Here is a 26290-nt window from a genome sequence, read left to right as displayed (position 1 = left end):
CCACAGCAGTCAGTGCACAACTAGTGCATGTATAAAACACGTGTGAGAATTTGCAGGATTGGACCCTAGCAGGCACAGATGTTTTTGGAAATTCTTTTCCTACAATGCAAGATCTTATTGGACCTAAACTATTGTTTAAAACTAACAGTAATGGACATATGCAAAATGTTGACATGTGCGCTATAAAAACTGATATAGGTATGTAGTGCTTTTGTAGCCGTGTTGGTCCCCGGATCTGAGAGAGACAAAGTGAGTAAGGTAATATCTTATATTGGACCAATAAAGTCCAATAAAGTGGAAGCTGGTGAGAGAGACGCTGTTGAGCCACACAGAACTTGAAAGCCTCTCGCTCTCACCAACAGAAGTTGGTCCAATCAAAGATATTACCTCTCCTACCTTGTCTCTATAATAAAAAGTGACACATATTTTACCACATAAGCACATCTCACTGTGGAAAGGTATGATTTATACTATCTTTTTAAAAAAACCAGAATCTTATGTTTGTAATTACTAGAAATATGTTCTGGTCTAAAACAAAGAGATCCTTAATTAATCATTCAGTGTCTTTTCCCCATATTCACAATGATACAAGTTAAGGATGGACTTTTAACTTTAATTTTTGATGTTCTTATCTGTCCCAGTATAAAAGTCATATGTATCTATTGCATATCATTCACCCAATAAAGATTTCACTATTGGGCAAATCTCAGAAGTGTGTGTTAAAATAATTTTTTTAAAGTCATTTGTTATTTAAATAATATACCCTAAAAGAATAAACATAACATATATGTGACTTATCTCCATATGTAAATTTCCTTAAAAATATGTTAGAAAATTACGAGTTGTCATCTTAAATGATCATTGTCTTTATATTCTCTATTCCTCATATCAGAACAGAACAGCATAAACTTATTTCCACAAAGGAAGACTGTTTCAATACGTCAGCTTTGTCAGAAGGTGGAGCTCTGCACATATCTGTATAACTCTGCTTTATATATGCAATTTACAACTCTATATAAAAAAGATAATGCTATTCAGAAAACAAACCTTAAGCCAACATTCCAATGTCTTTCATAAATATATCAGACCACAATAATAACGGACTCCTACTGTAGTTAGCATTTTAAGCAAATTTCAATTACACAAAACACTTTCAAAATGAAGTTCAGAAATGGCCTGCTCCCCACCCCTGTTCTTTATGCTCCCCACCCATTCTTTTTAAAAATGGGATTACACTTTTAAAAAAAATCATAAAATAATTAATACTTACAGGCATCTCTAATATACAACAACATGGCTACAAAAATGTAGTCAACTAAATCCAGGGTGATGCTGTCAGCAAATAAAGCATCCCAGACAACAAGAAGGTCCTGAAGTGGGAATTCTCGTCCAAATAGAAGCCTTACCCATCGCCTAGAAAAAAAATTCAGTAGAAATAATTAGTAATATCACTAAGTCAACATATTTATCATAACATCTGGCATGATCTGAAAGAATTTATGGAAAATTTAAAAAGCATTAAGTTATTTGACAATCATTTTATTAATAACTTTATTTTGGGAAGTGCTATTGTATATCCTTAACATAGTTATAGGAGGAAATACACTAAGGATTTTAAAAGCTTCAATTGACTCAAATGTTATTGTGTGGGTGGGGCAGAGTGGGTACATCGTATACCAGTCTGCATATCATCTTCTTGTACCTTTAAATTAACACTGATCTAAAAAGAGAGTGAGAAAATATCACTGAAGCAGGCCTACAAGAGCTAAGCAGAAGGATGAAGCCAGAGGTTCATTTAAACCTCCAAAAAGTCCAGACAAATGAAGAAGGGTTGTAAGGCAGCAATCACTATGGATTGGATTGCAGTTACCAGAAAGGGACCTTTATGTAATTACACTATTTGCAGGTATGTAAAAAATGTTATAACACCTCTTTTTTAAAAAAAGGTATTTTCAACCTTAATCAAATTTAGAGTCAGTTTCACAAGTAGACTCACATTCCATGCTGTTTGTGTGTGTGTTTTCATATTTACCAAAATATGGAGATCTAGCTAGATTACATGTACTATTTGGTCAACACTGAAAGTCTGACATGCAGTGTGAACATAGCATGGTTAGCTAAGAACTCCGAAATTCTAATTCCACCTCTGCTACTGACTCACTCTGTGGTTTCAGGTAAGTCACTTAGCTTCTGTATGTTTCCGTTTTCACATCATAAAGTAGGAATAATAATACTAGCGACTTATCTAACAGGTCTATAGAAGGATTAACATTTTACAGCTCTTTGAAAAATATTAAAAAATTACATGTAGTAGTAGTAGTACATATTTAAGATTAAACTGGTTACATAATGGGCTTATAAGAAAATAATTACATTCTTAACTGGTATATACATTTTATTTACTATGAAATCTTTTAGTCAATGAGAAGTGAAAAGGGAGATTTACTGTCATTTTCCTCTAAGCAAATTAAGCCACTTTTTAAAACTGGCAGCTTATGTAACAAAAATAGATCTAAAAGGCAGCTAGAATTCACAGCTAGACTTAACTTGCTTCCAAGAGTTGACATTTGACAACTTTTGTACCATATCTCCTTGGAGTTGTAAGGTAACAATTTTGGGGAGGGCCCTTTCAACAGAAGTTCATTTCTGCACAAATGTGAGCCAACACATGTCAATCAATTACAAATTTAGGAAAAGAATAACAATTGCTGCATGAATCTGTGCCTAGTAAAGGAAGCTCATAAAAGGCTCATGTTATCAATCAAATTTTATTCACTTCTCAAAAATTCCATTCCATTTTTCCCACATTAGTGAAACTATATGAATGATATAGAACCTTAGAACCACAGAACTTGCAGAACTCTAAATAGAATTTTTTTCATGAGGAATATTACAATTTTAAAACAAAAATATTTAAACTTTGCATATAAAATCATCTTACATCTGTGCCTTTCTGTCAATCTGTTATTTGTTAATGTAAACATTAATACAACTTTTTTTCTTTATAATGTTCAATTATAAAGGCAAGTATTATATTAGACATGGCAAAGTATAAACTATACATAGGCATAAAAGACAAGATTGCAAAGTTGTATTGAACTTTTTGTCTGCAGTAAAATCAAATGTGCACTGCCTCCACTATTCCTACCACTTTCTATAAATCCTGTCTTTAGGGCTGGGTGTTGCAACAGAACAGGAACCACAGGTACTGTATCAACTCAAAGCAAGGCTAATCTAGCACATTTAATGTTCTGTATAACGTGTTTTACCATATAGTGGCACATTACCCTACAGTGCTTAGCCTACAGGAAACTATTATCCTACGGTGACACAAACATTACCCAAACTCTGCATGAAGCCTATTACTTGCAGTAACAACCCTTCCCACCCTTAAACCCACAACTTTCATGTTACACAAACTGTTAGGAGCGAAAGCTCAGCTATGCTTGAAGCATTTGAGCTGACTTTGCTCACAACTACTAAAATCTAATTCAGGAGGTTTGATAAAACTCTAATACACTTCAATGGAAAAAATACACCATGGTGTAATGGGATTTGTTATTAGGCTTTTATTAGAAATCTCTTTTGCTTCTTTACTACTTCATTATGCAGTGTTAATTGTTTGTGGATGCAGGTTTATTCTGCTCAAGCAGAAGTCATTCCTTTTATTCCGCTTTTATATTTTCTCTTGGGAAAGTTAAATCTCAGTCCCCAGAGATATCATGTTTCACAGATACAGAGTGCAGAAGAACAACTGGACTTCTTTAGCAACCACGATGCTACATAATTATTTGAACCTCGTTGTCCCAATGGGAGCAAGCAATTCACACCGCTGTAAATGCATACATACAAACTGTTGTTTCTTCTTCTTCTGTAACATTTAGCTCATAGCTAGGGTTAAGATTCTGGCATGGGTATTTTTAGTAAAAGTCAGGGACAGCTTGCGGGCAATAAACAAAAATTCACACAAGCCTGTGACCTGTCCCTGACTTTTACTAAAAATACCCTGGTGGAGGGGGGAAAACAGCTGCCAGGCCTTGCAGCTGCTCCAGCCCCGCTGCTGCTCCTGAGGCAGGGGCTGACCACTGCTGCTCCAGCCCCATGGGGGCTGACCCAACGTGGGCTGCTGCTTTGGCTGGCTGTTCACCAGTCAGCTGTTGGACGGCCCCAGGGCTGGCCACCATTCAACTGTTCGGTGCCCCGGGCTAGCCGGCAATCACCTGTTTGGTCACTGCTGCTCTGTGGCCCCAGGGCTGGCCACTGATCAACTACTCAGCGGCAGCCCTGGCCCCAGAAGTCATGGAATCAGTGACCTGTGTGACTGAATTGTATTCTTACTCATAGCATTCATAAACCAAAGACCTTATCACCTATGAACCATGTTTCCATATGGCATGACTTCAGAGAGTCTTTACATTAATAAAAAGGGACCCTTATTTTAATTAATCAAGTTCTACGTTGGAGTTTTTTCTTCAAAATTAACAAGCTTTAATTGATCTTACAAATATTGACAGATATCACTTAATGATAGAATTGGAGACGATAACCCCTTTTCCTTTTCGATGGTTGGCTCTGGTTTAATTATTGCTCTTCTTGCTTTAAAAGTCTGTTACACCTGCAGACTGCAATTCTCACAAGTGTATTTTTGATTATAAGGAATAATTCAATTTATATTTTACCAGACCTACTTAGCGATTAAATCCTACAAAAACAAAAAGTCCAGAATTTTTAAAGCACCAGTGAGCCATTCAAGAATACTACTATTTACCTTCGGAATACATAACCCTAGTTTCTACTTCTGATTCCTATATAATTAAACCACAACTCTCAAGATATCAGTAATTACTAGCAAGAGATCATAATTCATTAATGGCCTTACCGAATAGAGAAACCAAAATAAATCAGTGCTCCGGTACATCTATTAACTATGAGAATGACCCAGTCTTACCAGGTTTAAATAAAGATTGCCACCATTTTGATTAAGATTTACTGGATTATTCGGTAAGCAGTATCATTTAGCAGCCATACAATTTATTTTAGCTATTGATTTGGCATTTAGGTTTTATCTGTATATATGTCTTCCTTCTTCATTAAGAGCAATGGCATCTTTAAAAATTGCTGACCTGAATTACACAACCCATAAGATTTGGGATAGGAATGCAGAGGTAATGGAGATAGAATGGGAGTAGCTGTGATGGAAAGCGAGAGCAGCACAAAGGAAGACACTGGAGCAAGACAGATGAACACTCATAGATGGGACAGATGAACACTCAGACGGGAAACCATGTTTGTAGGAAATGTCAAACCTGGAGCACAAACACTGAGTCTATACTTCAGGCATCTTAAAATTATTTGGATGGGGCTAAATCAAGAGTCTACAAATAGTCACTGGAAGTTGAGAGAACACTCAATCACCAAACTAAAAGCCACGGGTGATTTTCTTAAAGCAAGAGTGGAATGTTGGCCTCATCTTTGCAGGCTGTATACAAGTTCACTGACTCCTTCAGAATGAAACAAACAGATAAAAGATACCTTAAATTAGCTTGCACTAGTAAGAACAGATGTATCTCAAACACGGTTTCTTTACAAGGGAGATTTCAAGCAGTGATCAAGCTGCTAAATAATCTCAGTGGGGGAATTGGCAAGACTTAATATTGCTTTACACAAGCAACAGAGCTAGAGTAAAGGTTTGTGTTAATATGAAAGATGAATGCCAATCTTTCAATAAATCACATGCTGTGCAGGGAGCAACATTTCTCAGGTTGCCTGATACTTTTCATTATAAGACCCCGTTTTTCAGTTATACCTTTTCCAAATTTATTCTCGGGCTGCAATTTTCCATATTGGGTGTCTGCGTCAGGCTGATTTTTCTTTTTTCTAAGTTTTTGATAAAACGATTTAGCTGTTTGCGAGAACAAATTTAGGAAAAAAATGTTTTGCCCATGTTAAAAAAAAAAGTTAACAGCTGTTTCATTTACAAGCAGTAGTGCCTCCATATTTCGGACAAGAGACACGAAATTTGGCATTGGGTCACCATGGTGTCAGGGATTTGCCATTTGCCATCTTTACAAATATGTGCTCGAATTTGGCAATTTATAAGCATTTGAAAAATCTTTGCACATGCTCAGTAGAGATGTTAGTTTGCCAACTAAATGTCTCTGAAGAGCCCACTGGCACAGAACATAGTCCATCCCCTCATAATTCCTACATGCCAATTGGGCTGCACCTGAACCATCCACACTGAGCAACTGAGCATATTCCAACTCAGCAGTGCAGGGGTTGAGCAGAATATTCCCTACAATGGCTACTCCTGATTGTCAGGGGCTGTTGTGGTGCCAAGCACAGGAACTAAGACTCCTGTGCTCTCAATGCTCCCTTTGATGGTGCCCAGACAGTGAGCAGGAGGAGGAGGAAATTATCTGACTCAAATGCAGAGGGGAAGAGGAACAGGTATGGGGTGTCATGGGAAGGAAGAATAAGGAGCAGGAACCAGTAAAGAAGGGGAGACAAAAGCAGTAGCAGAAAGGAGAAGGCGGGGCATGAGCCATAGATAGGGAAGATTAAGAGCAGTGGGGAGGTGGGGAGAAGGGCAGGAGTCAAGGAGAATGATGAGTGCAGGGGACAGCGGCAGAAGGGTCTCAACCACTAGAGAATACTTCCCTACAGAATCTGCAATAGAACTCAGGATTTCCTGAGTCTGAACATTCCTTTGCTGTCTAGCAAACAGCAGTAAAACCCACGGGCAAAGTGTGCATGTCATCCCTCTATAGTGGCATATCCAGATATAAGATAATAGTCAGCTGCTGCTATCTGTTACTCTGTTAGCTCAAGGAGTAGAGGATCTGTGCTGGGGATCTAAAGATCCCAAATCCACTGAGACCCATTGGGGTGGGTGGGGGGGTGTCTGTCAGTAAAGTTCCACATTATGTAATTTGTTTTTTCAATTTAATTCTTTTAAAAAAAGTTAGGAAATGACACCCCCAAAACATACCTTAAAAGAATGTTAAGGTTGCAAAGTCAAGCACTCAAAAGTTAGCCAATACCAGAATTAATGTTGCCTGTGAACTGATGCTGAGAAAATAATACACAAATGGAAAGCCCTCTTTTTAAATTCCGATTCAGTGCAAACAGTGAATTACGTTCAGGTTTACACCTCCAACTAGAACAATTTAACATCCAAAAGCATGGTCAATTAGGCTAGAATGAATAGCAGACAGTAAGACACATTTTACTTGGAAATGAGATGTGAAACAAGGGTGAGAAAGAACCGTTGTGTGTATACAACTTCAAAAGAACTTTAAGCTGTAAAGGAAAATCAAGAACTGAAACTGGATGGATTTGGGACACATGATGGATATTCCACATGTGATTCATTTAATCAGTGGATACGTATATGAAAATAGCTTTGTGGATGAGAACACAGGAGGAAGAGCAATGTAACCTGAAAAGTTTAACTGAAGCACTCCAGGAAATAAGGATCAGAAAAGATGTCAAGACATTTAATACCAGAAGCTGTCTCTGACTTGCTGGTTGTCAAAAAGGGTCAATGTGCAGAAAGAGAGGAGCTCATTCAGAATGGATGACATTTTTAGAGATATAAGATATTGTTTACATTCCCATCTAGGTGATCTTTTGCAGCATTTCAGATTAGGTATGTCACACAGTCTGTTTCCCTAGTTTCCTTTCTCCAATCTTAATAAATCTTGTTTTTATTAAGGCCCCTGCAGTTTTACACAGTTTGAGGATTTCAGATAGACTGTCCCAAAGAGATGGAACAACCTTCAACCAACACAAAGAAAGAGCAAAGGAAGGATGTCTAGAACATAACTCCATTCAATCTAGTTTGACCATGAATCTTAATGGATCCTTTCACACAAAGTGTGTCACTGAAATGAGTTCTAATGTTGCATAAATGTTGCACTCCTGATAACCACAGATAAAAGTTTAAGGGACTGCATGCAATAGTTAACACAAAAAGAGAACATTTCAAAAATAAATAAGGCCTTACACCAATATTTCTCTAAGATGGAGAGAGGAAGAACAGGAAACCCATAACAGGCCACAGAACTCGCTGTAAATAGCCACTTCAGGAAACTCCCCAGTCTTTTGAATTTATAAAAACTCTGCTTGTTAAAGTGGTAGTCCTAAACGTTGAGAAACGTACATAGAACAACTTTACAGAATCCTCACATGAAGTAGACACATAAATGGCACATCAGGAGATACAGTCACAATCAAAAGGTCCATCAGATACTGTAAGTTGTTGTGATTGAAGGAATGGAAATGTCTGTCTCTCTAAAGATACCTCAGCCATAAATTATGGGCTTAATGCTAGAATTATTGGATGAAATTCGATGGTCTGCGTGGTGCACGAGGACAGACAAGATGACCATAATGGTTCCATCTGTCCTTAAAAATCGATTAATCTAATTTCTACAGCATTCATCGCTGTAGTGTAACCTATTTCCCAGAAAACTGAAAAATTAAGAGGTGTTTTCTGTGCTTTGAAGAGTTATTCAGCTTCTCCTAAAAAGGAGAGAGAAGAATACAGTGCAAAGCTCATTGGAGGCCCGGGGGGCGGGGGAGGGAGAGAGAGAGAGAGAGAAGGTTTCTCTCTCTCTCACCCCTCACTTATTTGTTGTTTTCGTACCTTAAAAGGATGGTATTTTATTATTTTGTTGGACAGTGTCGTGAGTGTTTTGGTGGGAGATCACTATCTGAATAAAACTGTATCATTGTGTGGATCTATGGCACACTGCTGACATTCCCATATGAATGTCTGTACACATCTAGCCGGACAGGTGCTGCCCTGCTTAGCTTGTCTCTTTACATACAACTTGGGTGCAGTTGCCTGAAACTAATGAACCATTTCCACTATACAACTCCAGTGCTAGGTAGCGGCTATGATTTTTCTGGTTCCAATTATATTTCTTTTGGGGCCTTGTCCACTTATAGCTATAAGAACTCTTAACTAGATATAGAAAGACAAACTGTACCTTAACTTCCACAGCAAAATTAAGTTATTTTCTTGTGCAGAAACTTAGATACTGTGCTAACTGTAACTGTATGCTGGGGGTCCTTGTCCAGCTGGCTGGAAGAAAAGGGGTTGTTGCCGCGCCCCTGCACCCCCGGCTACTAGTTGCAGAGCTAGAGAAAGGGGGAACGTTTACCTCACAGAGTGAGAAGGGTCAGGAAACGTTGAAACTAGACAAATTCAAAATAGAAATAAAGTGTACATTTTTAATAGTGAAGGTAATTAACCATTGGAATAATTTACTTAGGGACGTTGTGGATTCCCTTTCCATCACTTGAGGTCTTTAAATCAAGAGTGGATATTTTCTAAAATATATGCTATGGTTCCAACAGAAGAGATGGGTCTGATGCAGAAATGACTTGGCAAGATTCTACAGCCTGTGTTATGCAGGAAATCAGACCAGATGATCCCTTCTGGTCTTATGATCTATGAAGTCCACTCTTATTTTTCAATCTTTTCATTGGCTTTTTGTAACGTAAAACCCCAAAACATGACAGAAAAAAACGTTTAACATGCATGTTACTGCTGGTCAAGCTTTTCTTTACCCAATGGATTGGCTCTCTTTATATTTCTTTTCTCCGATATATAGATCTTTTATTTTATTCCATTTCCACATCCTATTTAAAGACAGATGACTACTGTTTTATTGCTTTATTCTCTAGTTTTGGCTCTCATTTCCACATCAAGTTAGGAACATTTCATTTTGGGTAGACAATTCTAAAATTGTCCGTAGAACTATTAGAGATTCATAGATTTTAAGGCCAGAAGGGACCATTATCATCTGACCAAGGTCAGTTTTAGTTTGCTGTGCTGGACCAAGATATCTGGAAGACCTCTCTCTCTCTTCCCCATAACATAAAATTGTCAGCCTGGAGGACAAAGCTCATGAAAGTACAAGACAAAGCTGCCTTTGCAGAAAGGAATGAGGAAGCTGCAGCCTCATGTGGACTTTTATAGAGTGATGGAGATAATTCTATTTAGTGGTCAGATTTGATGGGGATGAGTGTGGCTAAAAGGTGAGATAAATTGAGAAGAACAGTGCTAATTACATTAGAGCACTTGCTCAAGGACTGTGTAGAGAATGCTGTTCACTAGTGTCACGGGTACAGCCTGCATTGCCAGACTGGCACCTCCTTCTGGTCATACTAGGGATTAGCTCAAGGCCGACACCCATGTCCACAGTCTGCACACTAGCCCTTTGTCTCTCCTCTCACCTACGACTCCTCTCTCAGCTCCCAGGACCGCAGCGTCCTCTTCTCTTCCGTCTCCCCCTTCCAGGGGGAGGTATTTCTGTCCAACAGACCAGCCACTTCCCCAGTGGCAAGTGGGGGCTGAGGGAGGACCTGGGCCCTCCCACTAATCTGGGCCCCAACCCAGGACCTTGTAAATAGCAGCCTCCTGCTGCTCCTCGGTAACTTCAGTCACAGGGGTGCTCTTTTTCCCTGGGCCACTTCCACCTGGCCCCAGCACCTTCTTCACCCTTATCTGAGGGCCTCAGATGCCCAGTCCCAGAAGCCAGCCACTGCTCTGTCCAAGGTGCTCACAGTTATCTCAGCACTCTGGGGACACAGTCTTTACTCCCTGGGCTCCCTGCAGCAACTGACCTACTCTGCCTGGCAGCTGCCTTTATATGGACCTGCAGGGTGCTGATTGGCTGCTTCCCGCGCAGCCTCCCCAAGGCTCTATTAACCCCTTCTCTGCCATAGTTGGGTGGACACCCTATCACACTATGTTTTAATTGCTTTCTCACCTACTAAATAGCAGAAGCTAAAAATACTTTAATATTAATATTCCAAGTGAACAATAATTTATAAAAAGAGTAAATAAGTATTAGATGTTATAAACATGTTACAGACATAAGTAGTATGCGTGGGTTATGTGTAATTATTACGGTTATCAGTAAAGCTGAAAGCCATGCTATTGGAATATAGCAATTCATTGACCACTTATTAAAACACGTATTAATAATTCATTACCATGTCATAAAGTATTATAAACAGAACCCTAACAAAAATATGAATAAAAATCTATTAGAATAATTGCTATATTTAGTAAATTATCTATACCAAGAATTATAAAATCAGCTAATGAAATTTCAGTCCTGGCAGGCTTGTTAGAAATTCAAGTACTGTAGGACCAGACCAATATTTTTAAAAAAATGGGTGGCTTAACTTAACACTGGACTTCTGAGTCTAACTGAAGGCACCCATTTTTGTAAATTGTGGCCCCAGTTCCAGATATGGTATAGAGGAACAAAAAATACGGAAAAGTGGTCAACTTTCTAGCTGTCTTGGCGAGATGTCTGATTCACTGAGAATTAGTCTCGCTTGTAATGTATTTTTTCCCAGGGGCAGAGACTGAGAAATGCTGCTATATTTCTGCAAAATAATTGAGATGGAAGAGCTTGGACAATAGCCAACTTTAAAAGGCAGGGTAACTGTGTCCATTTAATGACGCACAGAAGTAAACTGGGTAGCCTCACTGCAGGATCAAAACTCCCATTGAATTCAGTGGGTTCTAGATTTCACCTCTTGTACCTATAAAATAATATATTTCAATGACAAAAATCCATGTTCAGAAGAGAGAAAAATGCAAGAATGTCAGGGTATGGCTACTGAATTTGAACTGTTCATTATCTATACTCATTCCAAAATTACCATCTTAACAAGTGATGATACATGTATATTTTCTTTTTGAAAAACACAGTAATGGGAACATTTTCTGTTTTAACAAAAATAATTATATGACTGCATGATTTTATTATTGACTTTGATTATTGATATTATAATGGGAACATTTTCTGTTTTAACAAAAATAATTATATGACTGCATGATTTTAAATATTGTATGTAGCAATAAATCTACTGAAACAAAAAAAGCTACTGCTAAATTAGTGAAATTTCTAGTGTTATCAGCTATTAGCAATTATCAACTCCTCCCTCCTGGTTTTTATTCTCCAAAAATGAGAAGGCATTGATTAAAATTTGCTTTGGCAGTTACAGCCTACATAAATCTTCAAGTAGAAAACTATACTAGAAAAACAATTATTTGTCATTATTTTATAAAGGCTATTTTAAAAAAAGGAATTAGAATATATTTGCTAATGTCTTTGCACCTAATGCTCTGGAGGTGCATACAGTAGGGTTCAGCAATGCTGCATTCTTCTTTTGTACAATACATCTCTGAAGTAGGAATCCCATTATAGTTTTAGTGGCCCCGGGCATTAAATTCTGCTAGAGTTACTACATTTCCATGTGAAATAAAGTAGGCCAACAAAGACAGTTGACCTTATTTGCGGGGTCATTTATTATATTTTACCATAAAAAGTATAAACTTAATATTATTAACAGTTTTCAAATGACCAAATATGTACTTAAGTGTTTTATCAAGGTTTCACCATTCATATTCCATTTAGGATCGTAAGCATTAAAGCAGCAAACTTTTCTAATTGTGTAATTTGTAATTCGTAATTTTAAAATTTGTAATCCAGACCACCACCACCTTATTCTTATACCCTCTCATTACAGTAAATAAACTTTTTCCATTACACTGGAGGAAGATGAAGATGTCTTCAAGTCACCAGGGCCTGATGAAATACATCCTAGAATACTCAAGGAGCTAGCTGAGGAGATATCTGAGGCATTAGTGATTGATTATCTTTGAAAAGTCCTGGAAGATGTGAGAGATTCCAGAGGGCTGGAAAAGGGCAAATATAGTGCCAAGGAGCCTGGGCAGGCACATCCCAGGGGGCAGAATCCCTGAGAATTCCCTCTCTGCTGGGCAGAAGCCGCAAGCTCCCCACCCCAGTCTGGTAGATGGAGAATGAGGGGGGCATAGAGGGTTCTGTGAGCTGCACTTTAACTGTGTTTCACAGGGATCCCCTAGGTCAGATATATGCATAATAGTTTAACGAAAGGTGGCATGTGAGGTCTCTATTGAGAGCCAGTAGCTCACTGGTGGTCATGATCATTGTGAAATGTATGTGTGGATAATACTTAAGGAGTTATGTATCCATACTAAAAATTATGCTCTTAAGATCTTGGCAGTAAGGCAGGTCACTAGGAGGTGACATACCTCGGAAATGTTCCTTGTAGGCAGGAGATAACTGTCACCTATCTTCTGTCTGGCCAATTGTGTATTGTATGCCTCATGCTATATGATCAAATTGAGAAATTTCAAAACCCATTAAGTGAGGAAATCTACAGGATGAAACATACATCAAGGAATTGTACTGTTTATGAATAAAGACAAAGGATTGGTCTGGTATATCTTGGAGTGCAAGGAGACACATTGAGTCATTCACCTAGAAGGCAAACCGATAGTGTGCATGTTTATGAACAACGGGTCACAGCCAGCGTAGCTGTAAAGTGCTGCAAGATTTTTGGGTGAGCAATACTCTGTTAGACATGAGAGTATCTTGTTAATTAAGTCGAAATTCTAGAATGTGTGTTATAATTTTATTTTGCATGTAACCACTTGTTTCCAATACTTCTACTTGCTACTACTTAAATCTCTATGCTTTGTTAAATAAACTTATATTTGATTTCACTATAAACATATCTAAGTGCTGTGTTATCTGAGGTGGAACTGGTAAACAGGGATGTACTTTTTCTTTGGAGGCAGCAATTCGATGAATTTTGTGAGTGTCCAAGGGACTAGTGGCTGGATATTCCAGGGAGATGCTCAGAGGGCTTGAAGGCTGGAGTGAGCCTATCACTAACCTACCGAGTGACAGCAGAGCCTGCAAGGCCTATAGTGGAGTGCTTGAGTTGCCAGTGGCCAGTAAAGTTGGGGAGCTGACCGATGGCAGGTGTGGACAAGGCATCTTCATGCTAAAGGCAGGTAGTAGCAAAATGCCTCATAACCCCAGGGAAACAACTTACTTAAAACACAAATAATGTCCAGTCATCATTAGAAACAATACATCACTGAAAATTTCATCATCCTGCCCTTACTTCTGACAGTTTATGTAAATTATTCCTTTGAGATGTTATCAAGAAATTGAGTTAATAATGGCGACAATTTTAGATTTCAGCAAAAAGGAGATTCACCAGTTTTCCACAGTGACATTAAGTATGGCAGTATGGCCAGTGACACATACTACACATTAAAAAGAAAATGATACTGCACAAAAGTGGCAAGAGTACATTTTCAATATAATTAACGTACTAAGCCACACCACTTACAAATAAAAAAGTTTATAGTTATAGTTAAAATACAGGGAATGCTGAAACTTACATGAGGCTTCCCAGCCACAAAATAAAGTTAACTTATCAGTACATTAAGTAATACCTCAGAAGAAATCATGTCCATAATACAAAAATATATTACTAGCACCAGTGAGAAAGACTCAGCCCTTGTTAACCCCACAGAAATCTATCTGTATCAATGACTACCTTTTCTAGAACCACAAATATTTTATTATTTGGATAGATAAACCTTGCCAATTAAATTTAAGTACTGATGTATGCAAAATCAACTTCAGGCACCATGCTACCTCATGCTTGCTATGGGGGGGTGGGGAAGAAAGAATGAAGGGGATGATAAGAGGCTGAATCTGAGGTAAGAACTCTAGAAGGAGATTAGCTTTATATTATATTCATTGGTCCTTTATCATCTACCTAGCAGCCACGATTCATAACAATTGTGAAACACTTGGCGCACCCAATTATTCACCAACTCAATTCAAGGAACTTTTACGGGAATTCCTGCTCAGAGCTGTTGTTAAATGAAGCCACTATTTTGTAGCATAGTATCATCCTGGGTAGCCTACAGAATGTTGGAGAATTCTAACTGATCGCAGAAATGTGTTTCCATCCTAGTGTATTGTGTTCTCCTTAAGAGTCAACGTTAAAAAAGAGATTGGGCTCAAAGCAAATAAAATACCTACCACCTTTCGTCAAAATCAGGTTTTGATTTTTGCAGGCCCATATGTAATTAAATATACAACACTTCTAAATCTCCTTGTAGGGTAACTCTCAAACCAGGAATGCATTTTTTTTAAATAGGGAGAGGGAAGATTTATATCATCTCTGAATTCAATATTATATCTATTGTAAGCTTTAAAATTAAATTGAGAAGCTGTTCAGAGGCCATACACGCAGCAGTCCATTTCAATCCATTAGTATGGCTAAATGCCTTCATACATCCAGTGAAGAGAGTCATTATCATCAATCTGCCAGTTTTACTGACCAGTCAACTAAATGTTGATACATGCACCTAAGAAACACCGGTGTTTCCTCATTGATATCGCAGTTCCAGACATCAGTGTCCAGTAATAACTATTCCAGTAGGAAAGACACAAAGATGATCATTCAGCTACTTAGTATAAATAAAAATGCTACAAACACCATTTTATTTATATCCGTAGTACAGAGGTAGAGTATAATTATTCAGATCTATTCCATTACCAGACAGCATAAGGAAGAACAGGTTTGGGTAAGTTATATTTGGCCATTATTGTTTACATTGATCAGTACTGGTAGCTCACAAAACAGTTACAACTTAAAGAAATTTTAGTTTCTGTAATAGGAAAATGTGGGCAATAGAAGTATTGTTTTTGTACATCTAGCCACTTTTATTCAGCTATTGTTGCTCTCTAATTTAATTTAATCACTTCATATTCTGAGGAGCTGGTCGCTTTTATTAAACATGTTATATGGCAAAGAATTATTATAAGAATTATAAGGTTCTTTCATTTGTTCATACATACTTAGACATATGTTTTTATGAAATGAGTGTAATAATAAGAACTTTCAACTTTATAATCTACAGTATCTCTGAGTGACAGAATTCTGTGCTGGGTAGTCCCTGCCTTATGAGAATACTGCATCCTTAAAGAGGGACACAAGAAGCTTACTGATCTCATTTAGTTATCTGTGTGCGCCCGCAGAAGCCCTGCTAGCAACAAAAGCAAACAGCTAATTCATTAATTAACCACAGTATTTGCTGGAAAGCAAAGCACTAAACAACACAGTACAGAAAGTGCAACTGCGGTTATTCCAGGTCCCTGTCTGCAGTATGTGTAGCAGAGGTAAGCAATGCCTATGCTGTTTCTAATTATTCCAATTATCATGGCACACTATGAAAACTTGATTAATAACACTGAAGATATTGTTGTGGCAATTAGCCATATGGTTGTGGGACTTTATTCTGTCACGATTTAGCCATTAGCATCTACTTATGTTTGTCAGAACAGTGCATCCGTGACAAGTTGAAGTTCCGCTCACCTTGCTGAGTCCCCTGTGAGCAACACTAGAGAACTGTTTATTCCTGGGAGCCCCTTGGCAGAGTAAATTTTTCATGTGGCATCCGGTCTGACTGGGGACAAATGTCAAATGGCTTATGTGACGACCCATCAAGGCAGGCTCTCTCTGTGAAGGGATCTAGTAAATTGCTTGTCAAGACAGACTTCTTTCAAAAAAGGATTTGACCAGAAAAATTAATGTCAAATACCTTGTACAGAATGTTTTCAATGGTTAGCCATTCAGATGGTATGCACCCACCCCTTATATAGCCATGATAAAATGTTCCATTATGATTTTAAACATCTCTGAGGTATGCATTACGATGTACTTGAAAAGAACGGTTACTTACCTCATAACTGTTGTTCTTCGAGATGTGTTGCTCATGTCCATTCAAAATTAGGTGTGTGTGTACTGCATGCACCGGTGCTGGAAACTTTTCCCCTAGTGGTATCCAGAGGGGTACCTCTATCGCGCTTTGCAGTGGCGCGTGTATGTGTTCATATATCGGGCGCTGCCGACCCCCCTCCTTCTCAATTCCTTCTTGCCGGAACTCCGACAAAGGGAAAGGAGGGTGGGTTGTGAATGGACATGAGCAACACATCTCGAAGAACAAAAGGTGAATAACTGTTCTTTCTTCTTCGAGTGCTTGCTCATGTCCATTCAGAATTAGGTGATTTACCAGAAGTACCTCTGGAGGCAGGCAGGAGTCCATAGACGTGATGATTGCAGCATCACCCTGCTGAACACAGCGTCATCCCACGCTTGCTGCGTGATGGCATAGTGGGACGTAAACGTGTGTATCGAGGACCGCGTAGCGGCTCTACAGATGTCCTGAATAGGCCAGAAAGGCCGCTGAAGACGCCTGTGCCCTTGTAGAATGGGCGGACAGGGAAGCCAGGGGCATGACCCCTGCTTTCTTGTAGGATGTCCGAATTCAGGTCATAATCCAGGAGGAAATCTGCTGAGATGACACCGGACGTCCCTTCATCCAGTCGGCGATCGCAATGAAGAGTTGTGTGGAGCGGCAGAAGGGCCTTGTTCTATCAATGTAAAAAGCCAATTCCCTCCTCACGTCAAGAGAGTGAAGATGTCTCTCCCTCATTGGATTTTGGGGCTTTGGAAAGAACACTGGCAGGAATATGTCCTGGTTGACATGGAAGTGGGAGATGACTTTAGGCAAAAAGGATGGGTAAAAATGAAGCTGCACCTTGTCCTTAAAGAAAACTGTGTATGGCAGTTCCAAGGTCAGGGCTTTTAACTGAGAGACCCTCCATGCCGAGGTGATCGCTACCAGGTATGCCACCTTCCAGGACAGATGCACAAGAGAGCAAAGGGCCAAGGGCTCAAACGGCGGTGCCGTAAGTCTTGAGAGGACAAGGTTTAGATCTCACTGAGGGACCAGGTCTCGTACAGGAAGAAAAAGCCTCTCCAGGTCCTTGAGGAATCTGGATGCCATCGTATGGGAGAAGACTGAGCTGTCGTGGATCGGATGGTGAAAGGCCGAGATCGCTGACAAATGCACTTTGATAGACAAGAAGGCGAGGCCCTTCCATTTCAGATGAAGCAGACTGTCCAGGATCATATGAATAGGGGATTTTGTTGGCGAGACATTTTGAGCTATCGCTCACCAGGTAAAGTGTTTCCATTTGGCTAAATAAGATGCCCTCGTTGACAGCTTCCTGCTTTCCAACAGGATCCTCTGAACTTGGGCTGAGCAGTGGTGCTCATCCCTGCTTAATCACAAAGCATCCATGCCATTAGGGGCAGAGTGGTCAGATCCAGGTGCAGCAGCTGACCTGGGTCTTAAGAGAGAAGGTCTGGTCTCAGCAGGAGTGACTATGGCCTGGTCATTGAGAGTTCCGACAGCATCCCGAACCAATGTTACCTGGGCCATGCTGGGGCTACCAGGATGACTCGCTCTCTGTCCCGCTTGATTTTCATAAAGACTCTGTGTATGAGAGGTATCAGGGCAAAAGCGTACAATAAACCCCTCGACCTTGACAGGAGAAAAGCGTCTGGCAGGGAGGCACTTCCTTTTCTCTCTGGTCACAAATAGGTCTACTTGGGGAGTTCTCCACCTTTGGAAAATGTTGTTGAAGAGATCACTCGTGGTGAGAGCAAAAGGCCCTGCTCAGACGATTTGCCAGAGTATTTTTCAGACCAGGTAAGTGCACCGCTTCCAGGTGGATGTTGTGGCTCATGCAAAACTCCCAGAGGTGCAGGGCCTCGCGACAGAGCGTTGATCTGCCCCCCTCCCTTGCCTGTTGATACAGTACATGGTAGCTGTGTTGTCTGTCAGGACTCTCACCACTTTGTTGGAGAGTAGCGGCAGGAATGCCTTGCAGGCCAGGAAAAGCGCCCTGAGCTCTCTGACACTGATGTGGAGATACGACGCTTCCCTGGACCAGAGACCTTGGATCTGGAGGGCACCGAGGTGGGCACCCCAGCCCACATCCAAAGTGTCTGACACTAACGACAGGGTCAGTCTGGGGGCCACGAAAGGCACCCCTGCCATTGTGTGCTGAGTTTCCAGCCATCATGACAGGGAGATAAGGACATGGGGGGGATCATGAACATCCTGTCCAAGGCATGTCTGGCCAAGGAGTAAACTGTGACAAGCCACAACTGGAGTGGCCGAAGTCACATCCAGGCGTGTCGGACTACGTACATACATGTGCCCTAGGAGACCCAGGTGCACTCTTGCCATGGTGAGGGGGTAGACCATCAATCGAGTTATGAGCTCTGACATTGTCAAGAATCTGTCCGGGGCAAGAGCGCTCTGGCTTGCGTAGAGTCCAAGACTGCCCCTATGAACTCGATCCTTTGTAAGAATCGATTTTTGCTTGTTTATTAGCAGGCCCAGTGACCGGCAGGTGACCTTCACGATTTTGATGCTGTGCTGGACCTGCCCGAGATCGACCTCGGATCAGCCAGTCGTCCAGGTAAGGAAAAACCTGTACTCTCCTGCGCCTCAGGTGGGCCACTACCACCACCATGCATTTGCTGAATACATCTGGCACAGTGGAGAGGGCAAATGGGAGGACAGCAAATTGGTAGTGCTGGGTTCCCATGGTAAGTTGCAGGAATCTCCTGTGGTCTGGGAAAACTGCAAAACGGAAGTAAGCGTCCTTTAAATCGAGAACTTTGGTGGCCTGTCCTATGCTCCTGCGGTGCAGGTGGCACCAGCAGGGTCATCAGGTCCTTCATTGCCTGAAAAACCTAAGGTGTAGAAGGGACCAGTAAACGACATGGGCCTCTGCCACTCCCAGGAGTTGGCGCCGGGCTCGACACCCTCGTGGGCGGAGGTGTTCTTAGGGCCGAATCTGCTTTCCCAGCAGTGCCCGAGCTCTTCTTACCCGAATTCGGCTCCTTCTTGGCATGTGCCTTCCTCTTTTTCGGTGCTGGCGATGTCAAACAGTGCTGTGTGGGCCCTGACGCTGTGGGAACACTTCTAGTTCATGCTGCTGTGCTGGGCGCCAAGTCCGAGTGCGGCTCCAACACCAGTCAAAGAACCAACTCCATGAGAAGGGCCTTGAGTCTAAATGTCCCAGTCCTTCTTGGTTCAGGGGCAAAACCCTGTGGTTAGAGCACCCATCTGAAAGGTGGGAGACCTGGATTCAAATCCCCCCTCTGCCTGATTCAGAGCGGGAATTTGAACTTGAACCTCCTGCAGCGCAGGAGAGTACCTTAACCATTGGACTTAAGGGTACACTGGGATGAGTCCCTCGATCTCGCCTGTTAAACTTGTTCCACCTTGTATAAAATACTTAAAGGGTCACTGAGCCAGAGAGAGAGAGAGAGAATGACTCCTTAGCCCGGTGGTTAGGGCACTCAACTGGGAAGGGGAACACTTAGGTTCCAGTCCCTGTGCCGATGAATATTTAATTATTTATACAAAGTGGAACAGTGTCTAAGTCTGCTTGTGAATCTATCTCCCCTGATGGGGGGGCGGGGGGAGATGGCTGAAACTATGTTGACTTGCTGAATAGTTCTGGTTGACCCAAAAATGCAATTTTCAGAGAATAAACTTGTGGTTCAAAAATCTCCCAGCTCTACGCATAATGCTTGACAGATGTGACTGGATTGCTTCATGTAGTAGCCTTGCAGTTTTCAGCATGCTTTGGAAACAGGTCAAGGAGGCTGCTTAGGCTCTGGCGGAGTAAGCCTTAATAGTCAGTGGGAGAGGAACATTAATCAGTTGGTAGCACAGAGAGATGCAATATATTATCCATTTTGAAAGTCTCTACAATGAAAATGGACCTATTCTTTGGGAGCAGCCAGCTCCAGCCACAAAGAGATGTGAGGACAATCTGAAAGATTCAGTCCCGTCAATGAAATATGAAAGAGCTCTAGCTATGTCCAAGGTCTGGAGCTTTTTTTTCCCTGTGTGTGGAATGTGGTTTTGGGAAGAACACAGTAAGTTGACAGACTGGTTTAAGTGGAACTCAGAAATCATCTTACAGATGAATTATTCATTAGGTTTCAGCCACTTTGTCTTGATAAAATGAGGCATATGGGGGATCTGTCATGAGTGCCTGAAGCACACCTGCTCACACACTCACTCTTCTGACCAAGGAGATGGCCACCAGAAAGACCATTCTGAGAGTCAGATGGTGACTGGAGCAATCCGAGAAGGGCTCAAAAGGGGAAACTCCGTAAGTTTTGGAAGGACACTGTTGCAGTCCAATGATGCAGTAAGTTCTTGGAGTATTAGATACTTAAAGAAATCTAGATATTGTAGGATGAGAGAAAAGTGAGAGCGACCGCAATGTGATTATCTGCTTAGGAAATCTGCCAAGTCATTGCTGGCTCCCAGAAGATGTAGGGCTACTGGGGTTATGCCATACAGGTAGCACCAATTCCATAGCTAGATTGCCTCCCTGCAAAGTGGGGGGGAAGTAAGTACACCCTTGTTTGTTTATATATAGGCTTGGAAATATTCAATTTTTATCTGTAACTGTTGGTAAATGTTGATTTCACTGTACACACACAAACTGACAAAAATATTGCAATCAATAAGAATCTAAATTTACAGACAGGCAAAGTAAGAAAAGTAGGGCTTGAGAACATATTAGAGTTTGATTTAAGGATATTTACTTTGTATACTTTGACACGTGATGTTGAAAATTGGTATTTTAGTGGTTACAAAGCTTTAACGTTTTGAATCTTAATGTCTGTTGTCATTACATAATTACTGCCTGTCCTCCTCCCATAATTTTGTGCCGCTGTGAATACATAAATCAATAAAAATTGAAAACATGCTTAAAATAAATATTAATATTGTCCATCAAAATTATAAAAAATAAAAATTGAATTCTGCCAAACTGATATACATAGTACATTGCCAACGTATTGTTCATCGGTATCTGCACTACACAGAGTTGTAAGAGTAGGAGGAACACCACATATGCCAGTCTAATGACGCTGAGCTCTAAGATATTTATGTTATAGTTATATGTTATGTTATAGTTTCACATCCTCTGAAGATCTGGTACCTTATATTTGTAGTTGGTTAAGGTGGCTCCTCAACATGCTCCAGATGCGTCCATCAGTAACTCCCTGCATGGCGAAGGAATCACGAATGGTACTCCATTGTCTGGATACAGCCTTCAGGTCAGTGTCGCAAGGACATGAGACAGAATTAAAACAATCTTGCTCATCTAATTTTGTATGGGAGAGTAGACTTACTTGAGCCAGACCTGTAGAGGCCTCTGACGAAGTCTGACAAGTGGCATCATATATATACACAAGGACTATGGCAGAATAACGTGAGGCAAGTTTGTACTAATGTAGCCAGGTGTGATACCACCATGTTCAGTAATGAAGTGCAGGGAATCTGTCCTGAGGTAAGTATGTCCGTACTGTCATCATATGAATCTATCTTGGTCTTATGAACTCCACTGGCTGTGATTGGATAGGATATGATTTCTCATAGTTCATCAATAGGCCCTGCTGGGCAAAGAGAGAGAGCACACACAGTTGAGGCTCGTCAGAGTTTCCTGATGCGATCTGCCTCTGATCAGCCAGTCATCTAGATACAGGTAGAGGTGGATACCCCTTTTTCCTTAGGTATGCTACTGCAGCGAGGCATTTCATAAAATCTCTCAGTGCCATGGAGAGTCTGAAAGGCAGTACTTTGTACTGGTAGTAAGTGTTTGGACCCCACTGAAAAATCTCAGGTATTTCCTGTGCACCAGGTATTGGCAACAGAGGCGTAGCCAGAACCTATTTTTTGGCAGAGCCTGTGGTTGACATGGGTGGGCACAAGCCTTGTGTCACAAGTGAAACAGAGGCTGATAAAAACACGGGATGACATGCTTAAAATCTAATTGGGTGTGCCTGTTTTCAAAGTGGGTGGGCCATGGCTCCACCACTGATTGGCAATGTGGAAGTATGCTTCCTGTAAGAGAAAAGCCACAGACCAATCCTGAGCCAGAAGTGGTGGAATGATGAAGTCAAGCATTACCATCCTGAATCTGAGGTGGCATATGTATTTGTTCAGTCTTCTATGGTCTAGGGTAGGATTAAGACCCCCCCGCCCCCTTTCTCCTCAGGGATAAGGAAATACTGGAAGTAGATGTCTGTTTCCTTGTGATACTCAAAACCTCTTCTATGGCTTCTACATGAAACACCGAGACCACTTCTTATTGTAAAAGGTCCTTGTGAGAAGGGTCCCTGAAGAGGGATGGAGAAGTAGAGTGAAGAAGAGAAAGGAACTGGATAGGGTAACTATGGGTGATAATGTCCTGCACTCATTTTCCTGCCATAACATCTGCCCACATCTGATGGAAGGAGATGAGTGGTTTCTAAATAACTGCTCCGGTGTGGGTTTTGGCATGACTCTCAACCATCTCATCAAACCTGCTGTCTCTGGGAGGAAGTTGGTGTGTGATGGAGGAGGGTGACTGGCACCTCCTAGACTAGCGTGGTCACTTTTTGGGTGGATATTCTAGTTGGGAACCTGGGAATAAGACAGTGTTCTGTGTCTTTGAGGTGGCTGGTATGGGAAGAGTTTGCAGTACAGCAGTGATATATAAATCCCCAAGGACTGAGCATTGTACTCATGTCCTTGAGGGAATGGTGCACCTCATCCATTCAGGCTCTAAATAGGTCCATGCCCTTGAAGATAGATCCTCAATTGTTGTCTATACCTCTCTCGGGATCCCAAATGCTTCTAGCTAGGAGGCCTGGTGCATTGTGACTGCGGGGGCATGGATTGATCAGCTGTATCAGACTTGTCCATTGCCATTTGTATCGCTATTTTGGCTACTATCTGCTTTTCCTTGATTGTATCTCTTCGTTCCTTCTTGGAATTTTGCAGGAGCCAAGAAAGGAAAGGGGTCACCACCTTGTTCCATGTTAAAAAATTGTACTTTGCAAACAGGATCTGGTAGTTCATGATACAGAATCAGAAGAAGGCTGAAGATTGGCCAAAAAACTTAAGTCCAGTTTCAGGGCTTTCTAATCTTTTGGAGCCCCCTTGGTAGATCTGGTCTTCCCTTGGACTTCCGAAATGGTGAGGGATCAGAAGTGCACAGAAATGTCTGAAGCCTCAGTTGGGATGCTAGCATTTTTCCATTCACTTTGAAGTTGGGGAAATTGAGATCAGGGTATGCCACAGTCCCTTCTCAGGGGCCAGTGTGACCTTGACCTTGTTGATTGGAAGGGCAGTTCTTGTAGACACTGAGGAGCTGAACATGGACAATTTGCATCTGTTCTCTTGAATCACAGTTGTCTCAATGTCCGAAAATCACCATAGCTAGTGTTGGGGCTTTGGTGACAGCCTCATTTGGGGAAGCAGAGGATTATTCAGGCAGGAAAGGCAGTTGGAGTGTCTCAGTTTCGGCTTTCTCACCAGGAGGTTCATGTGGTTCTGGTGGCAGTGGCGACTGAGACCACTTCTTCATTGAGATGAGCAATGAGGCTTCACTCTGGGACCTGTGAGAAGGAAGGCCCCAGCAAGGCCAGTACAGCCATGGCAGATTATTGTACTTGGACTGGCCAAACTGTGGGTGGCCCATCCACTGCCAATCCTATACCAGACCCCAGTATGGAGCACTTCTGGAATACCCTTTAGGGCCATGTTTCTCAACCTTTTAAGTAGCAAGTACCCCCTAACTTCTGAAAATTTTAATAAGTACCCCAACACTCAATTTTCGATTCTGAGAAATACAATCTTTTCCCCCTTTACCGCTGGACGACTGCATTTCTCGTAAAGCAGGAGAGTTCTGAGTTCTGCAGTGCTGTGTGGCTGTGGAAGATCACAAAACCCGCTGCTGTTTCTCCCTCCTTTCTCCTCCCCTTTCTCCACAGAGGAGCAAAGGTCAACGCCAGCTAATCACTATGGCCTGATGGCGGGGTCACGTGGTGTTCTCTTCATGCAGGTGGGAACTTGTGAGGTATGAGCAGGCAATAGCGGCACACCAGAGTGGATAGCAGCACTCCCCATGGCCATCCCTAGGGGGGTGTGGGCCTGGGGCAAATCACACTGGGTGGGCCCCCTTGAGATATTTATACTAGTAAAATCTGGGGCTGTCAGAGTTGTTAATTTCACTGCTCAGCTAGAGCAGTGAAATTGACAAGTAAGCCTGTGGGTAGAGTCCAGCTCCAGGACTGGGCAAGCCGCTGGGCTCTCCGGGCACCGGGCTTTGAGCCAGGGAGGGGAGCTGCCACCTGGGCAAGTTGCAGGTCGCTGCCGCCTGGCTGCCAGTCCTGGAGGTGGGTGACTGCCACCTGCTCTGAGCTGGGGTGGAAGAGGCTTTCACACAGGCTGGGACCCGGGGATGTGGGCAGGCAGTAGGCAAGCTGTTGCCCATCTTCAAGCCAGGGTGCTGAAGGCTGTCTCTCGGCTCAGAGCCAGGGCACGGGTGGCAGCCACCCAGCTGCAAGCTCAGCTCGCAGGGTGCAGGAGGCTGCCACTGGGCTCCCACCTGGGAGCTGGGACCGGGCAGGACGTGGGTGGCTGCTGCCCAGGTTCCCAAAAAGCCAGCAGCTACTGCCCAAGCCAGCGGCTGCCGCCTGGCGTCCCAACAAGCCGGTGGCTGCTGCCCAGCTTCCCAGGACTGAGACGGCTGCCATCTACCTCCCAACTAGGAGGTAGGATCGGGCCAGGAAGCTGGCAGCTGCTGCCCACCTCCCCCAGAAGTCAGCAGCTGCCGCCTGCCTCCCTTCACTGGGTTTTTTGCCGCGTACCCCCTGTCTGTGTCTCACGTTCCCCCAGGGGTACGCATACCACAGGTTGAGAAACCATGCTTTAGGGTATATGCCTGTCTCTCTGCATTGACACTTGTACTGAAGTGACTGTTCCAAAACCTCCTTCACTGATGGTGCCTGGATGCCATTCCTTGAAGCCATATAGGATTTTGAGGGGTTATCTCTGGGCTTCAATTCCTCCTTGTGGGATGGTCATGTTGACCACTCCGAGCTGTATTTGTGCTCACTGCAGGAGCAATGTTTGGCATCCAAAGAAGAGGATGGCACTGTGACCGTCTGCCCAGGGGGTCAGTGCCAATGCAGATGGGGCTGAGGTTAATGTGGTTGGTGATAGGATTGCGAATGCCATTGCCAGGGATCTTGGCACTCTCTTTGGTTTTCTCTCCCTGCTGGAACTGGAGGTGCAGTGCTTAATAGGTGGGGCACTTGCTGAAGATAGGCTTGGAGGATGTCTCCTCTCCAGAGCTGGATGTAATCTTGATGGATTGTTCCAAGAGGCGCAGTTTGAGCCTTGCATCTTGAAATTTTTGGGTTAAGGATGAGGAGGACCGGCAGCTGGAAAATGTGTTGGGGATGTGTCCTTCCCTAAGGTAAGGATACATCTGACGTGTCCATTGATTAATGGCAACAGATCACAGCAGGAAGGACAGAATTTGAACCCAGTAGCTTTAGAGCCTGACATTACTAATTGTGGGTATGAAACACATCAAACCTAATGTACAGGAGAGGTGTCTCTCTCCATCTATCTGTCCTCTTTTTTCTTTTTTTTGCCCCCAACTACAGAATAAGAACTAAT

At 42.0% G+C, this 26290-nt stretch overlaps 1 protein-coding gene across 1 annotated transcript in view; it reads right to left on the bottom strand.

The window, feature by feature from the left end:
* Positions 1–26290, bottom strand: part of TBC1D5 (TBC1 domain family member 5) — a 450092-nt gene that overhangs the window by 105997 nt on the left and 317805 nt on the right. The window contains exon 15 of the mRNA XM_067561949.1: positions 1271–1413. Coding sequence (XP_067418050.1) covers positions 1271–1413 — 143 coding nt within the window. The remainder of the gene's footprint in view (positions 1–1270; positions 1414–26290) is intronic.

Source organism: Emydura macquarii, unplaced genomic scaffold (genome assembly GCF_026122565.2).
Source record: "Emydura macquarii macquarii isolate MOO-44397 ecotype Brisbane River unplaced genomic scaffold, CSIRO-AGI_Emac_v2 contig_2422, whole genome shotgun sequence".
NCBI classification, from domain to species: domain Eukaryota; kingdom Metazoa; phylum Chordata; order Testudines; family Chelidae; genus Emydura; species Emydura macquarii.
This window is presented reverse-complemented; position numbering and strand designations above follow the sequence as displayed.